The sequence below is a fragment of the Leucopleurus acutus genome (genome assembly GCF_964270905.1).
Source record: "Leucopleurus acutus genome assembly, chromosome: 10".
In the NCBI taxonomy this organism is placed as follows: domain Eukaryota; kingdom Metazoa; phylum Chordata; class Mammalia; order Artiodactyla; family Delphinidae; genus Leucopleurus; species Leucopleurus acutus.
In genome coordinates this window covers 102,180,711-102,197,322 of record NC_139153.1, presented here as the reverse complement: position 1 = coordinate 102,197,322, position 16,612 = coordinate 102,180,711, and the positions used below count along the sequence as shown (strand labels likewise).

General features: G+C 50.1%; 1 protein-coding gene across 2 annotated transcripts in view; it reads left to right on the top strand.

Annotated features, from left to right (window-relative positions):
- The window catches only part of CDYL (chromodomain Y like), a 153,229-nt gene that overhangs the window by 75,599 nt on the left and 61,018 nt on the right, over positions 1–16,612 (top strand). The window contains exon 2 of one of the 2 annotated variants that reach the window (XM_082848040.1): positions 7,345–8,011. The exons of the other annotated variant lie outside the window; for it this stretch is intronic. Within the exon in view, the coding sequence (XP_082704166.1) occupies positions 7,345–8,011 (667 nt within the window). The remainder of the gene's footprint in view (positions 1–7,344; positions 8,012–16,612) is intronic. 2 annotated transcript variants of the gene reach the window in all.

The window sequence follows — 16,612 nt, the reverse complement described above, 5'->3', positions numbered from 1 at the left end:
GTGAGGGGGAGCGAGGCTCCGAGCAGTGGAGCGGGTGCCTTCTCCAGGCTCCTAGATTTCTCCGCACCTTCTCTCCATTTGCACCTGCCGCCGTCTTTGAGCATCCACTCGGTTATTTCCTTGAGTTTATTCCTCAGCTGAATTCTCGAATACAGAGTAAGAGTGTTTTAAACCTTTCGATGTTCTTTGTTGAATCGCCCTCCATAACATAACACAGCTCCCACCTTCAGTAGTCAGGCTGTTTGCTCACCCTCGTGAGCCTTCCAGATGGAAAGTGGTGTCTCCCTTTGGTGAGTTAAACCTTATTCATGGGGTGGTGGTGGCTTGTACTTTCTATCACGAATTGCTTACTCACAGTTCTTGCCCTGCTCTATTGTACCTTTAAAAGAGGTTTTAATGCGGTAAGACGAGTAGCCTCTTGGTCCTTACTTTCCACAGCTTGTCAGTCTTCCTTTGTGCTGGTCCTGTTTTTACATTTATCACACGTTCTCCGTGTTTCCATTCCAGCCCACCTCGCTGGGCTTTGGCACTCGGCTCCCCAGCACTGTGGCCAGGGGAACCGCTGGGTCGTGTGCTGCAGGGAGCTTGGCCCTCAGGGAGGACGCAGGTCTCTGAGGACCCAGCTCCGGTTTAGATGTCATCTGCCAGGAGCATCTCTTCATCCCCTGGTTCATTCCAGCTTCAGAGCTGCTTAGGAGTTTTTCTGTTGAGTTTGCTGAGTGAGGTGTGACTTACATACAGAAAGTGCGTAGATGTTAAGTGTGCGGTGGTTTTGACAAATGTGTTCACTGCTGTAACTACCATCTTGACAGAGATGGGGCATTTTCACCGCTTCAGTCTCCTTGTGCCCCCCAACCCCATCCACAGACTCCCCGCTCTGATTTCTCACCACAGGCTGGTTTTGCCTCTGGTGGACCCTCCAACAAGTGGAGTCACGCAGTGTACGGTCTGTGTCTCGTTTCACTGACTCAGCGCCATGATGATGAACACTCACTCATGTTGCAGGGGTCAGTCCTGGTGCTGTCTCATTGTGGGCAGCAGTTCAGGGTGTGAATATACTTCATCTTGTTCACCTGCTTTCCTGTTGATGGACACCTGGGCCGACTCAGTCTCTGACCGTTAGGGTAAAGCTGCCGTGAACATTCTCGTACAGGTCTTTCTGTGGACGTTTGTTCCCGGTTCTCTCGGGTAAATACCTAGGAGTAGAATTGCTGAGGTAGGTGTATGTTTAAGGAACTGTCACACAATTTTCCATACTCGCCAATGTTGACCTGAAGCAAATAGACGGCCAGGTTCTCTCCAGCAGAGATGGGTTTATTCGGGATCAGCAGAGAATTGCAATTCAGGGTCTCATACGAAGCAACCATGTGCAAGTCCCCCCACGGCAAGGAAAGGAGACGCTTTTATAGAGGGGACAGGGGAGGGGGCGGGCTTAGTAAACAGAGCCTGACTTTTCATTGGCTGAGTCCTGGCAGGGAAGAACGGGAGTCTGTCTTCTTCCTGTTGGGCTTGGCTGTTGTCACAGGGGTGAGAGCTCCCCCTGCTGGTCTTCTGTTTAATTGGGGTTTCTGTTCAGTAACGTTTTACACCAGCATGTATGAGAGTTCCACTAGTCCTGCATCCTCGTCAGCATTTACTCTTGTTGTCTGAATTTTAGCCATTATAGTAAGTCTTAAAGTTAGGTAATATAAGCCCTCCAGCTTCGTGCTTCTCTTTCAGTGTTGTTTTGGCTATTCTAGATTCTTAACTTTGACATACAAAACCTTAGAGTTAATTTGTCAATTTATAAAAAAGAGCTTTGGGATTTTTGATTGGGATTCTGTTGCATCTATGTATCAATTTAGGAAAAATTGACAACTAAATAAAACTGAGCGCCGATTTATAAACATGCTGTTTCTTTCGGTTTATAGGTATTCTTTAATTTCTCTCAGCCATGTTTTGTCATTTTCAGCATAGATGTTTTAGACATTTTGCTTAAATTTATCGCTGATATTTTGCTTTTTGATTATACTGTAAATGGAGATTTAAAATTTTTCATTTTAATTATTTAATACTACTATTAATCCTGTGACTTTACTGAACTTGCTTATTTTTCCTAGTAGTTATTGTAGCTTCCTTTATTTCTGAGTTTTTAAAATCAAGAAAAATATTGACTTTTCCTCAACATTTTTTAATTATGGAAAATTTTAAACATCTAAGTCGAAAGGATTTTACAGTGAGCATTCATACACCCCCTGCAGATTCTTCCGTTTGTCATCCTGCCATCCGTCCATCCATCCATCTCGCTTGTTGACAGAGTTTATAGTAAGTGGCCACATCAGGACACTTCCCCCTAGTAAACTTCATTTAGCATGCAGTTCATGAACTTGAATTCCATGTTTGTTTATACATCATTTGTTAATGATGTAACATTTTCTAACGATGCACTGCACAGGTCTTAAGTACTATACAGGTTGCCAACCTTAAAAAAAGCATGTACCTTTGCAACCCAAAGGCTTATTGAGCTAGAAAGTTCACTGATGCCCCTCCCAGTTAATTCCCTACCAACCTGTGCTTTTGGGTATTTTTTCAATAATAGTTCGGGGTGGGGTTTTTTTTTTTTTTTTTTTTTGCTTGTTCAAGAATTTTCATTTAAATAGAATCATACAATGAGTAGTCTTTTGAGTAGGGCTTTTTCATTCAGTGTGATGTTTGGAGACTCACCCATGTGTTTGTGTGTATCTCCAGTTGACTTCTTGTTGAGATTACTATATGTACGTACTACAGTTTGTCCAGTCGCTCAGAAACTTGGACTGTTTCTAGCTTGGGTCCATTATGAACAGAGTTGCTATAAATAGTTTTGTGCAAGTCTTTTTGTAGATGTATGTTTTCATTCCTTTTGGGTAAGTAATGAGGTTGGAATTGCTGCATCATAATGTAGTTATTTGTTTAGTTTTATGAAATGCTGTCAGACCTTTTACCAAAATGGCTGTACCGTTTGAAAATCCCACCAACACTGTATGAATATGCCCGTTGTACATCCCTGGTGTGTTTTCATTTTAGCCATTCTAATGGGTATGTAGTAGTATCTCATTGTGTATTTAGTTGGCATTTCCTCCTGAGCAATGATGTTCATCACTTTTTAATGTGTGTACTGGCCGTTGGTCTATCTTCTTTTGGGAATGTGTGCTTAAATCCTTTGCCCGCTTTTAAATTACATTTTGGTCCTTTCATTATTGAATTCTGGGAATTCTTTATCAGTCCTTGAAGATATTTTTTATGGATATTATCTCCCAATCTGTGGCGTGTTTATACATTTTCTCGACATTGTTTTTTGATGAAGTCTCATTTATTAATTTTCTTTCTTTCATGGTTATTGCTTTTTGTGACCTAAAGAACCTTTGCCTGCCCCTGAGTCACAAAGATGATGTCCTGTGTTTTGCTGTGGAAGCTTCATATAAAAACTTTTATAATTGGGCCTAAAATACATCTTGAATTAATTTCTGTGTGTAAAGGTTGGGATAAGGTTGTGGTTCACTTTTTTTACGTATGGATAGCCAGTATTCCAGCAGTATTTATTGAAAAGGCAAGTGGATTGCTTTGGAAGCCTTTGTCACCAAAAGTCACTCACTCACTCAGTCATGTGGCCAGTTTAAGTGAGGGTCTACTTCTGGGCTCGCTGTCTCCTCTCTTCCATCGATGCCCTTGTACGTCCTGTGTAAGTACCACACTGTTGGGAATCTCTCGGTTCTTGGGAGAGGGTCTTGAAGTACGGCTCTGAGTCTTCCAGTCAGTTCTTCTTCAGGATTGCTCTGGGTTGCTCTTCAGGTTTGTTGCCTTTCCACGTAAACGATCAGATCTCAGCAGTTTCCACATAAAATCGTGCTGGGATGATTATTGGGATTGTCTTGTATCTATAGGTACATTTGGGAAATTTTCATTTTTAACAGTATTTACTCTGAATTCATGAACATCGTTTTTTCCTTCAAGTTTTATCATATATAATTGACACACAGCACCATGTAAGTTTAGGGTGTACAGTATAATGACTTGACTTAACATATGTTGCCAGATGATCACCGTAATGAGTTTAGTTCACATCCGTCATCTCATACGACTAAAAGAGAGAGAGAGAAGTGGTTTTTCCTTGTGATGAGAACGTTTAGGGTCTGCTTTCTTAGCAACTTCAGATATACCATAGAGCAGCGTTAACCACAGTTGCCGTGCTGTACATCGCCGGAACTTATTCATTTTATAACTGGAAGTCTGTGCCCTTTGATCACCTTCATCCAGTTGCTCCTTCCCTCTGCCCCCGCTCCCCCGCCCTTGAACATCTTTCAGGGCTGTCCAAGGATGTTTGTTTAGAAGACAGCCATAGTTTCTCCTGCCAGAGGTCGGGGCAGGCGTGCTCGCGGCCCGTCATAAAAGACTGGCTTCCTGTCCTGTAACATCACCCATTGTGTGCGTGGGTCTCACCTGGCCGTCCGTGTCATCCTGTGGGGACTGGAGCAAGGAGATGCTGGTCCTCTGGCTGCTGCAGCTGCTGAGGAACAGAGTCCTCTGTCTGTGATCAGGGGTCTTGCCTTTGCCACGTCTGTGGAACAGTGCAGACTCGCGTGATCGCTTGCAGATGGGGTGAAATCACAGACACGTCACGGCTCTTGAGTTTCGCTTAGGATGATGGGAAACTGACAAGGATGTGGGTTTCTCAGAGGAGAGGATGAAAGCCTCACGGGTCGCTTGGTGAGAGATGAGGAAAATCCGTGGAGATCAGTGGCTCGCTCTGTGGACCAGCTCATGGGCCTGGCAGCAAATGGTTCCCCGCTTTGTGGCCTGGCGACGAGGAGAAATGGAGATGGTTACAGACTGACTGCTCACCACGCGGTCCTGTGTGGACTCAGCTGCCAGACACGGCCCCCCTGATGGCCGACTCTTCTCTGGGCAGGAGGATGTGCTCCCCAGTTTGGTGGCACGTGGCCCGGTGTTTCTCAGGGTGAAAGGAGGAAGGTCACAGCCCCCTTGGGCAGAGGCAGGCCGGTTGTTAGGACCTTGAGTGGTTCCCCTGGGAGGTGAGTGGGGACTTGGTACAGCAGGCAGGATAGGTGGCTCTCGCACTGTAAGTTTAGGGTGTCCAGTACAATGGTGTGAGGTTGGTGTTAGGGGCCTGAACCTCCCACGCTGTGTGTCCCATGCCCGGTGTGGCTCACGTAGACCCGCCACTTCGTGTCTGTGTCCCCGTGTCAGCCACACGTGTTGTCAGCTTGCAGCCACGTCCCCGCGAGAGTTAGAGCAGCACATGCGCCCCGAGTGCCCACTGCTCCTTCCCCGTCTACTGTGGGGTTGTGAGCTGGGACCTGCAGGCCAGCCGGAAGAATGGTTTCCACAGGTTTTAAATAGTTGAAGAAAATCGGAAGTTCCCTATTTTAGGACACGTGAAAATGACAAAACCCTCACTTCGGTGCGCGTAAGTATTGTTTCCGTGGCGCCTGGGGCTGCTCTCGTGCCCAGCGGTGCAGTGGCGTGGTCGGGCCCCACGTGGCCCCTTCCAAGCCCCGGTCTCCTGTGCGTGCCTCGTCCCCGCCCCTCTCAGTGTCCGAGCGGAGTGTGGCCGCCGAGTGCACACGCAGTGCAGCCCGTGAGGGGCCCGGCCTGCAGGGAGCGCCAGCCGTTCACGGGGGTCGGGGGAGGAGACCTGTCCTCCCTGACCAGAGCCCTGTGCAGCTTGAAGGAAACGGGCGAAAGGAAGATGGGCCGCCCTGGTCCAGCCTCCCTCATGCTGCTGGGGTGGAAGTTGATTTAGAAAGAAACCAACTATTAAACAACATTGTTAGCTGTCAAGAGAGAATCTCTTTACCGCTTGTATCTAAAACTTGTAAGTTATTTCCGCCATGAAATTGAGTGGCGTGGAATTGTCCAGAAACATGTGTTTTAAATGGAAATACTCACACCCTTAAACGCAGCTCTTCACAAGCAGAGGAATGGGAGGAAATCACTTTGAAAGCTCCCCGCGCTGTAGCCTGGGCCACAAGGGCCCACCGTGCAGGCCTGACGCCGCTGTGACGCGGGGTCTGCCTGGCGTGAGACCCGCCTTCTGCTGAAACCTGCCTTTCCTTCCCCTAATCCTTGTCGCCCGGAGGCAGTCATGTGCATTTAACTTTAGGCTTTTCTGTAGTTCAGGGCTTTCGTTCTCTACACCCCAGGTAGGTATACTGGCGAGTTTGGGGGGTATTTCGACAGTAGGGCAGATGCTGGGGTGTAGGGTGTTCCCCACTCCCCTCCAGTGTCTGCAGCTGTACTCGGCTTCTGCTACTTTGGCATGTTAGGGAACTAGGTACACCGTTGTGTCAGCTGGCCTAACCTGTAGCTTTGCCCGAAGTTTGCTGAAGACCCTGATAACGGCCTGGAAGACCCTGTCTCCTTAGTTAAAGAGCTGCCTGCCGCGGGGCCCAGGCCTCTGCGTACGAGGGACGAGGTACCTGCTGCCACTGGGGAAGCAGGCTGGTGGTTTCTCTGTTGACTGGAGAGATAGCCACAGAATGTATTTCCCCAATAACTTGGGGGACATTATGCGAAACAGGTTCGTTCCCACGAGTCATAGACGCTCTCCCACCTACACTTAGGATGTCAATTAAGGCAGTGGAATTTGTCACGGTAATAACAGTAACGTTTCATGCCAAGGTTGTGTAAATTCATAAATTTGATACGGGATGTGTTGATCATCCAATTCAAAGACTGACAGCATCTTCCTTTAAAGATGTTGGTTCGCACTAGTTAAAACCAAGTTTTAAAGGTAAATAACCTGACCATTCTACACCATTTTATTACCACTAAAGCGTTAAGTCCTCTGCTGACCTTTTTCATTTTAACCGAGTGCTTCTAAGTGACGCTGTCGGTACCGACCCTGTTTCCTCGGTGCGTGGGCCGCTGCCACCCTCAGGGCTCGGCCTGGACCACAGCCGTGATGTTTCTTGGGCGCCTGCTGTTGGTGACAGGATGACCAGGCAGAAGGCTGGAGATGCCCAGCACTGTGGTCCAGTTGTGACCGCGAAAACCAACTCAGGTGGTCGGCGTTCAGTATAAAAAATAGGAGAGCCCCTCTTGAATCACAAAAAAATAAGCTACCTAACACGTCCATATATTCTGAGCATGAACTTTTAGCATTTTGTTTGACTTAATTTCAAGGAAATCGCTAAAACCCCAAATGCTCTTGTTACTGTTCTGTTTTCAGACGGTTTGGCTCAGGAAGAGACGATCACGTGCATCACCTGTTGCGGTTTTTATTATTTTCGATGATCCATTATTACTACGCTTGCACCTTATTTTTCAGATAGTGCGTTTATACTTTTCTCTTTTGCCTATAAACAGGTTGAAAGAATCGTTGACAAAAGGAAGAACAAAAAAGGGAAGACGGAATATTTGGTCCGGTGGAAGGGCTACGACAGCGAGGACGACACCTGGGAACCGGAGCAGCACCTGGTAAACTGCGAGGAGTACATCCACGACTTCAACAGGCGCCACACCGAGAAGCAGCGGGAGGGCCCCTTCACCAGGGCCAACCGGGCCTCCCCGAACAACGCTAGGAAGCAGATTTCCAGGTCCACCAACAGCAGCTTTTCCAAGGCCTCTCCTAAATCGCTAGTGGTCGGCAAAGAGCACGAGCCCAAGGCCAGCCCGCTGTTTGCCGCCAGCCAGAAGTTCAGGAAGAACCCGGCCCCGTCGCTCTCGAACCGGAAGAACATGGACCTGGCCAAGTCAGGCATAAAGATCCTCGTGCCCAAGAGTCCCATCAAGAGCAGGACCGCGGTGGACGGCTTTCAGAGCGAGAGCCCCGAGAAGCTGGACCCCGTCGAGCAGGGGCAGGAGGACACGGTGGCGCCGGAGGTGGCGGCCGAAAAGCCGGTCGGAGCCCTGCTGGGCCCCGGAGCCGAGCGGGCGCGGATGGGGAGCCGGCCCCGGATACACCCGCTGGTGCCGCAGGTGTCCGGCCCCGTGACCGCGGCCATGGCCACGGGGCTGGCCGTGAACGGGAAAGGTGAGTGATGGTCTTGGAGGGGCATGGGGTCCCTGCCCCGGAGGGCAGTCTGGTGTGGGCCCGGGGGCTCCTGCAGGCTCCGCTTCTGACAGATGTCTGTCTGCGGGAACCCTGGAGAGGTTTCGCCAGCCCCCGCTTTCTTTCCTTGAAGCCTTTGACAGTGACGTCTGAAGTCAGCACTGGCTGTCTCTGTTTCATTGGCCGTCCGCAGACTGGACCGCCACGTTGACTTGATTTAGACAGTGTCCCACTCTGAGTAGGTGATGGCTGGGTTTTTTGTTCGGTCGCTTGGTTGGTGGGTTTTTTGCAGCTAGTTTCTACTTTATGCATCTCTTAGGCACTGGGTCTCATGTTAGGAATCCATCTGAATTCTCTTAGTGTGACCGGTATTGATGAGAAGTCATGGTTCTTGTCGTGCTAGCCCATCTGAGTAACCGGAAGTGCCTTTCAAGGAGGATATTGATGACCTAAGAGCTTTCGGGACCTCGACTGGTGTAAGACAGTCCGCTGTTCGGGTCCCTTTTTCAGAGCAGGAGGCCGTTCAGCGTGGGTTCCCTTTTCTGTTCCGCTTTTACCCTGTTCCTGACCCGGACGCTGCAGCTTGGGTGGTCATCCTGTGGCCTCCCCGACCCCAGGACAGCACACCTGGGGATCAGCACGGACAGCTACCTTCCCTGCCCTTTTCGTGTGCCTGGCGAGCTGCCACTTCTTCTAGAATATTCGGTTGCATCTTCTCTAACACATGCCTCACCTCACGGTACCTGCCTGCTGTCTTACCAGCCCCCCTGCTCCACCGCCTCTTGGCGGCTCCCGTCCATTCGCTGTGATTCTTGGACGGGGGCGCGATCCCTGGTCACCAGCTGCTGCAGCTAGTGGGCAGGCAGCCCCCAGTCTCTCCGCGGCCCTCCCCTGCCTGTCCAGCTCTCTCTCCACGTCGGGGCGCCTGCTCTTCTCTGCCCTGCTCCTTCTCCACCTCGTGGACACTGCTCTTCCTCTGGTCCAAGAGCCACCCGCTCCCATGTCCCTTTGTCACTCGTGCCCCCTCGCCCTCCGTGTTGCAGGAGCGGGGCGGTCTCTACCTGTGCGCATCTCCCTCAGCCCACGCTCAGTAGAATAATACGAAACGAGGAGAAGTGCTGTTGGTTTGTCTGGGGCGCCCTTTTCCTCCAGAGACATGTTCCCCTGAGACACCGCTCTGCCGTCTTGCTGTGGTGCGTCCCGCAGGCTTGGGGGATGTGACTGAAGTCAGGGTCCCCTTCGCACAGTAAAGGGGCCTCTCGCCAGTGTTTCCCAGACACGCGCTTCGCCCCGACGCCACTGCCCTGCCCTGCCTTTGGCTTTCGCCTGGAGCGTGTCCGCAGAGCTGACCTCTCGTGTGGCTGACTTGCCCACAGACACAGCCCTCTGACCTCGGCGCGAGGAAGGAGCGTAGAGGCTTGGAGGCAGACGAGGCCCGACAGCCCGCTGATAGGAGGCTCCACTCTGCAGACGGGGGTCAGGTCCGGAGAGGCTGGGTGCTCGGGCCGGGCGGGAATCAGCACGTCTCTTAGTTCTCACCCTGTGTTCTCCTCGCCACTGCCGGCCACCTTCACCAGGGAAAGAAACGTCTCCTGCTTCACCACTCACTCGGGCCAGGTGCCGCCTGGGCTCTGGTGCTGCAGACGAGGCCTGGGCCCGAGCTGCCATACTACAGCCCGCGGGCCCAGCCCTGTGTGGCCCAGGAGCTAAGAATGGTTGTCGCATTTTCTGATGTTTGAAAAAATCAAGAGGAATAATATTTCACGATCCGTGACAATAGAAGAAATTCAGATTTCTGTTCCACAGAGGGTTATTGGGACCCAGGCACGTTCGTTCGTTCACCTACGGTCTGGCTGCTTTCCAGCGGCAGGGACAGAGTTGAATCACTGTGACGAGACTGCGTAGCCTGCAGGCTGAAGGTGGACCGTTTGGCTTTTAACAGAAGAAGTTTGCTCACCTGCTCTGGGAAGCCTTGGTCCTGGGAGTGGGGCACAGGGGCCTCAGGTCCTGGGGCTCCCCTTTGATTGTCCACAGAGCGTGTGTGTACATACGTTTTCTGGCCGGAGGGGACCCATAATTTTCAAAACTATTGACTCTTAGGTTCCCACATTCTGCTCTCAGCACAGTCCTGCAGGGTTGGCTGCCCTCAGCAGAGCCCTCAATTTTGTATATAAGGAGGGTTGTGGCTTCTATTCAAATAAAAAGTGGTGACTTCCTTTTTTCATCACTCGTAGCCATTTCAGAATTTTCTCAGTGTCTATAAGGGTGTCTGTGGTTAAAACCACAGGGGGTGTGTAAGCGTAAAATCTTAAATTATTTTATCTTGTTCTGCGGAGGTAGTTGATTGGGGTGAGAGTAACATACGTTTCCAAGGCCCCCTGTGACCGCCCTTCTCTTCTGCCCACCCCGGTCCCATACAGGTTGAGAATCTCCTCGCCACTTAGATGGCGGCAAGTCTGGCAGCCCCTCGGGAATGTCTTTAAGGCCGTGGTGAACCAGGCTTGCAGTGGTGTCCCAGATGCTTGTCAGGGTCACTGGGTGCCTTTGCTTCCTGTCACCCTCCTGCATGGAAGATGCTTTCGTTCTTGCTGCCACTGGACTGTGGGCTGCGGGAGGGATGTTGTCTTGCAGGGCTGAGCCTCCCCGCGGCCAGAGCAGGGCCTGCGTGTGGCGGGAGTGATATGGGTAGGACAGTGCTTGCTGGAGAAGAGGCTGTGTGACACATCCTTTTCGCCCTGTCGCTGGGTCACACTAAACGAGAGGGGGTGCTGTTGAAAAGACAAGGTCTGTGGTCCAGAGCATGGAACCTTCCGGAAAACCACATCCTCGCCTTCAGCGTGTCTCTTTCCTGATGAGCAGGACCGAGGCCCTCTTGGGTGGTTGGTCCACGTTCGTACATTCTTAACACAGATGTTTGTTTCTACCTTCACGGTAATTTTAGAGCCGCACCAGAACCCTGATTTGTTTTTCTAAAACTAATTGGAGCAGATACTTGCGGAGTCATCGGGAAATGAACCGTCTCCTATTCAAAACATTAATCGAGTAGGGGGTATATTTTTGCCACCAAGCACAGCAGATACTTAAATGCCTGTTACCCAAAAGAGTAAATGTTTCTGGAGAATTTTAACACACACACACAGTGACTTTTACAGACTAACCATATGTGTGTTTGGTTTTTGACTGTTTTAAGTATGAAACAGAGGTTTAAAAGATGCTATATTGCTTCACTCAGAAATCGAAAAAATTTTAAATGTAGGCAATGCAGCTGTGTTTCCACTCTTTTTTATTAATAAGTTACTGTTTTCATGCTCTTTTAATTGCCTGAAGAACTAATCCTACAAAAGAAGCAATTGCTTTTAAAAACTGTATCATTGTTACTTTGTTCTTTCGTGAATTCAAATATATAGTTGATCACCATTCCACAAGTATGACATTTGAGAAAATACTAGTAGCAAACTGTTTTTTTGAAATGAGGTCTAAACCTTATCAGTGTTACCATGTAGGGTTGGCTGCTGGATTTTAAGTCAAAGCTAACAGATTTAGGAGGAAAATGATGGAGGAAATACCTTAACACACCACATGTCTTCCACCCCGTGAGCATTTCAGTTGGAGGAAGCTCCCGGGAGAAATTTTCAGGAAAAGTTGGCTGCTTCTTTGGAGAAGCTGCAGCATAAGTTCCTCCCAGTAAGAATATGAAGCAGATGATGCCGGGGATCCCGGTCCAGGGCTCCTCTGCAGGAGGAGCCCTGGGGCCACTTGCTGTGTAGGCGCTGACATCGGAACTTACCTCCAGGGGAGGTTAGGAGGCCAGGAGACCAGTGGCCAGAGGCAGTCACCGGTCAGCGGGGCCCCAGCAGGAAGTGTCCGCTGGACAAGAGGACGTTTGAAGCCGCACTGTAGCAGACCGTCAGTTAAATGTGTGTACGAGGGCTCACCACGAAGGATTTCCATTTGAAACCAACAAGCGTTTGTCATTTGTCGTAGTCTCCCGGGGGGGAGATGACCCGCCAGCGGCTCGCGGGCACTCAGCTTTGCCCGCCCTGAGCACACGGTAGATGGCCCCGCAGACCGGTGCAGTCGCCCCGTTTCCTTCCTGAGCTGAGCTCGGCGGCCCCCAAATCTGGATGTGCTTCAGATTCCAGTGGAGTTTCAGGCACAAGGCCCCACGGAGAAGAGGCTTCTGCCCTGCGGCAGCAGCCTGTGGGGTGAAGTCGGTCACCCCCAGGAGTCTCTGAAAACATACAGACCCGTCATCATTTTACTTGAAAACGTATAAATGGGCGGCTCTTTGCCAGTCCCCGATGGGGAGCCCAGGCCTTTAAAGGGGGGCTTTCACTTGCCACTTGTTTGAAGAGCGAGCCTCTTTCTTTACACGTGGACCCACTGGTTTTGTGTGGCGCACACCCTTAAACCCTCTTCTCCTGTTTCCAGTTCGGATTTCCTTAAAGTGGACACGATCTTAGGTACTTAGCAGTCTGCCTGGGTGCACAGCCCTAGCATTTTTCTTTCTTCCCACTTTCTCACTGACACCTGACTTGACCATTCCTTTCACCCGGACGCTGTGTATACTTTCCAGAGCATCACTGTTCTCTTTGAAGCATCAGCTCACCGTTTGTAATCATATCTCCCATCTTGTGTAAAATGAACTAAGTGTGATCATGACACATTCAACGGGCCTAAGACGTTTTAGGGAGTCACCCAGCCAGCTCTGGACCAGCCCGAGTCCCAGCAGGAGGAACCCGACCTGACTGCCGAGCTCCGACCTCTGCTTCAGGGAGACTCGCCTCCTCGCTCCTCTGCGAGGTTTTAGGGACGCTCAGGAGTGCTTGGGACTCGGGGCAGCCTTGACCCAGTGAGCCCACTTCAGAGCCCTTGTGACTGTTTGGTTTTCTCTCTTCGTTTCCACTGTCTTGGTGTCTCTGCCTATTCCAGTGGTTCTCGGAGTGCGGTGCCCAGAGCAGCGTCAGCACCCGGGCACCTGCTAGGAACGCACACCCCTGGGCCCCATCCCGCCTCTTGAGCCGGACTCTCTCTCAGCACACCCTCCAGGTGGTTCTCAGGCCATCCTGTGCTGTGTTCCCTTGTAAGTTTGTGGTTTTGTAGAGCAAGATGGGAACGAACTATCTGCTACTAAATCCTTGTGTTTGTAGTGTATTTTACGTTCTTACAGTTAGACAGATTTAGTTCCTGTTCGCTCTTGAGATCTTGATTTGAAATTGTCTTTAGGCATTTGTAAATTATTTTTAAATAAATACTTTAATAATTAAACATTTTTAATGACGGGAAAACATAAAATAATTAAAACATCTCAAAGAACAGAAAGACTTCCCTGGCGGCGCGGTGGTTGAGAGTCCACCTGCCGATGCAGGGGACGCAGGTTCGTGCCCCGGTCCGGGAAGATCCCACATGCCGCGGGGCGGCTGGGCCCGTGAGCCATGGCCGCTGAGCCTGCGCGTCCGGAGCCTGTGCTCCGCAACGGGAGAGGCCGCAGCAGTGAGAGGCCCGCGTACCGCAAAAAAAAAAAAGAAAAAGAACAAAAGGAAAAGTAAAAGCTCGCCCGCCCCAGAGAGAACTGCTGCTGACAGTTCTTTCCTTCCAGAAATTGTACAAACATGTACATCTTTTCAGTACATCCGTGGGCTCATACTTGTCGTGTGGTTCTACCAGCTAGGTTTCTTTTTTACTTTTATGATGCGTCTTGGATGTACTTTTCAGATGCACGTGAACAGCCCTCCTCCATTCTTTCAGAGATGTCGTGGTTATTTATCGCACGGCCTCAGTGACTTCATGTCAGTGCTTCTCAGCAGGGGGCACTGTGGCGCCTGGGCCTGGGTGCTCCCCTGGTTTAGTGTCCCTGGTCCTGCCCTTAAGGCGCTAGAGTGGCCTCAGGCATCGTGTGTCGTGTTCCCGCAGGGGCCTGTGTCTGGCCTCATCCTTTAGGTGAGAACCACAATAGGCATCGTGAGTTTTTCCCCAGTAAATGAATAAATTTAATAGATGCTACAGCAGCAGAAATGGTAACGTACCTCCTGTCTTAAACACAAGTCATCCAGAAATACTGTGATTTTTGACACAAGTAATTTTCAGGTACATCGAGCGAAACAGGAAAGTTGACCATCGCCACCTCCCCTCAGAATACCATTTCCTTCCCCAGAGGGAACATTAATAGTTTGACGTGTGTCATTTCAGACGTTTTTCTGGGTGTCTGTACTCTTCGATATGGAATCATACTCCATAAATGTTCTTGGATTTGTCTTTTTCATTTGACATCCTGTCTTGGAGAACTTTGTATTTTAAGACTCACATCTCTGCCTCACTTCTTTTGAAGTCATAAACTTGATTTTTTTTTTTGATACTATTTCAAACTTACGGAGAAGTTGGGGGACAGTGCCAGAAAAACCCGTCTGCCATTGTACCCATGTTCACCGATGGTCTTCGTTTTGCCTCATTTGCTCTCTCCCCCCTCCGCCCCGTGCCTGTGTGTATTTATAACCACACGCACGTGCGCGCATAGACACTGCTGTTATCCTGCGTCATTTGAGGCGGCACGCTTGCTGCTGTGAACAAGAGTAAATGCAAGGGCTACGACTGACCTAAGATTCAGATGTTAGCAAATTGCTCTCTAAACAAGCTTGAAGGCTGGGTGCCCATCGATCTGTTCTTAATCAACCTTTAAGTATCTGCCCAGGGGCTTCCTTGGTGGTGCAGTGGTTGAGAGTCCACCGGGTTCGTGCCCCGGTCCGGGAAGATCCCACATGCCGCGGAGCGGCTGGGCCCGTGAGCCAAGGCCGCTGAGCCTGTGCGTCCGGAGCCTGTGTTCCGCAGCGGGAGAGGCCACAACAGTGAGAGGCCTGTGTACCGCCAAAAAAAAAAAAAAATCTGCCCAACGAGAAGGTAGAAAATGGTATCATTGTTTTAATTTTAATTTAATTTAATTTAATTTAATTGTTTAATTTTAAAACATGAAAACTCTGTTTTTACAGGTTATAATTGCTGGTTTGCATTTATTTTTCTTAGTCCCCTTTATATAGCCCTTGCCTGTTTTGCAGTGGGCGGGGAGGGGGGCTCTTGGCAGTGTGTGGAGGGAGGGATGGGCGGTTCAGCTCTTCCAACGTGTGAAGACTTCATGAACGTGCATGTCACCCTTGACCGGGGGCCACACTCGTCTCGTGTCTGAGCCACCGTGTGTGCCCGTCCTCCTGGCTCCCACGCCAGGGGGTGGAGTGAATGGGCCTGTCTGGTCTCTGCCTTAAGGGATATTTACAGCAGTTTAAAGAGAACAGCCCAAATTAATTTGCATTAATTTTATGGTTCTTGCCCAGGTTTGAATATGCCGAAGTGTGTTATTTTATTAACTTTGAGTTTTATAATTTTAAAAGAATTTGGATTCCTTAGGTCGTCATATGCAAAGAAAGAACCTTTCTGACTACAGTTCCTGCTCCTTTTGAACTTTGTAACTGAGTGGTACACGGGCAGAAGAACAACCACATATTCAGGTGAAATTCCTTTTTTTTTTTAACGTTTGCTCTTGTTGCTGCCGACTAGTGGGGCTGAACACCTGTTCCAAACCCCACGCATCTTCTGTATCCTGTATTCTTATTGCTGTCACCTGCAGCGGGAGGCTGGGCTTCTGGGATATGCCACCAGTGACATCCTTGATAGACAGCTGTCCACAGCTGTGTGTGGACACCCACCCAGTCTCACCTCCGAGCCTGCCCTTCTGTCGCCTTTGTTCTGTCGTAAGTTCTCCAACCTGCTGCTGCTGCTTCCAGAGCATCTCGTGTTACAGACGAGGCTGGTTCTGAAAGAGAAAGTGATTTGGTAGAGTTGGTGGGACAGGAGGGTCCATGGTAGAACCTGCTCCTGACTCCTGTTTGGTTCTTCTGGGTCACACGGGCGACAAGGGACTTTATAGGCATGGTTCACAATACTGAGCGTACTATAATAGTCGAGACTTTTTTTCTGTCTCTAGTGAGTGAAATGACTCAAATCGGTTTAAACGAGCAAACAAAAATGCCTCCATTGGGTCAGAGTAGGATCCAGGCACAGCTGGATCCAGCCACCCCCAGAACCCCGTCTCCCCGCCACAGGCTGTCTCTGCTTCGTTCAGAGGGTGAGGGCTGGCGTGCCGACCCTCTCAGCAAACCGGGCAGAGAAGAGTCTCCTCCTTCCCAGAAGTTCCAGCGGGTGAGAACAGCTCACCCAGAGTCTGGCTCCCCAGGGAACACCCCAGCCGAAGAGCAGTAGAAATGGGAGCTGGGCTGAGCCCCCGAGAGTCTCTACACATTTAAGGTTACTGAGTACATTTAAAATATAACTCTGCTCTCCTCGGTTACAGAAAATCGTGTGTGTTAAATATTGATCATTGAATAGTAACAGCTCCAGTGACTGTCCCGTTCCGGCCTCTGGGTGGCCCTCTCGCGCGGACATGGTCCTCCTCGCCCCGCCGGCCGCCACGACTGCTCGCCGTGAAAGTGGACCCGAGCTGCCCTTTCACCGCCTAGCTTTGTGCGTAAGTTGGGTGCTCTTCTGCCTGCTGTGGCCCTCGCGGTCCTGTCTTGGGGGCTGCCGCTGTGTTTATCT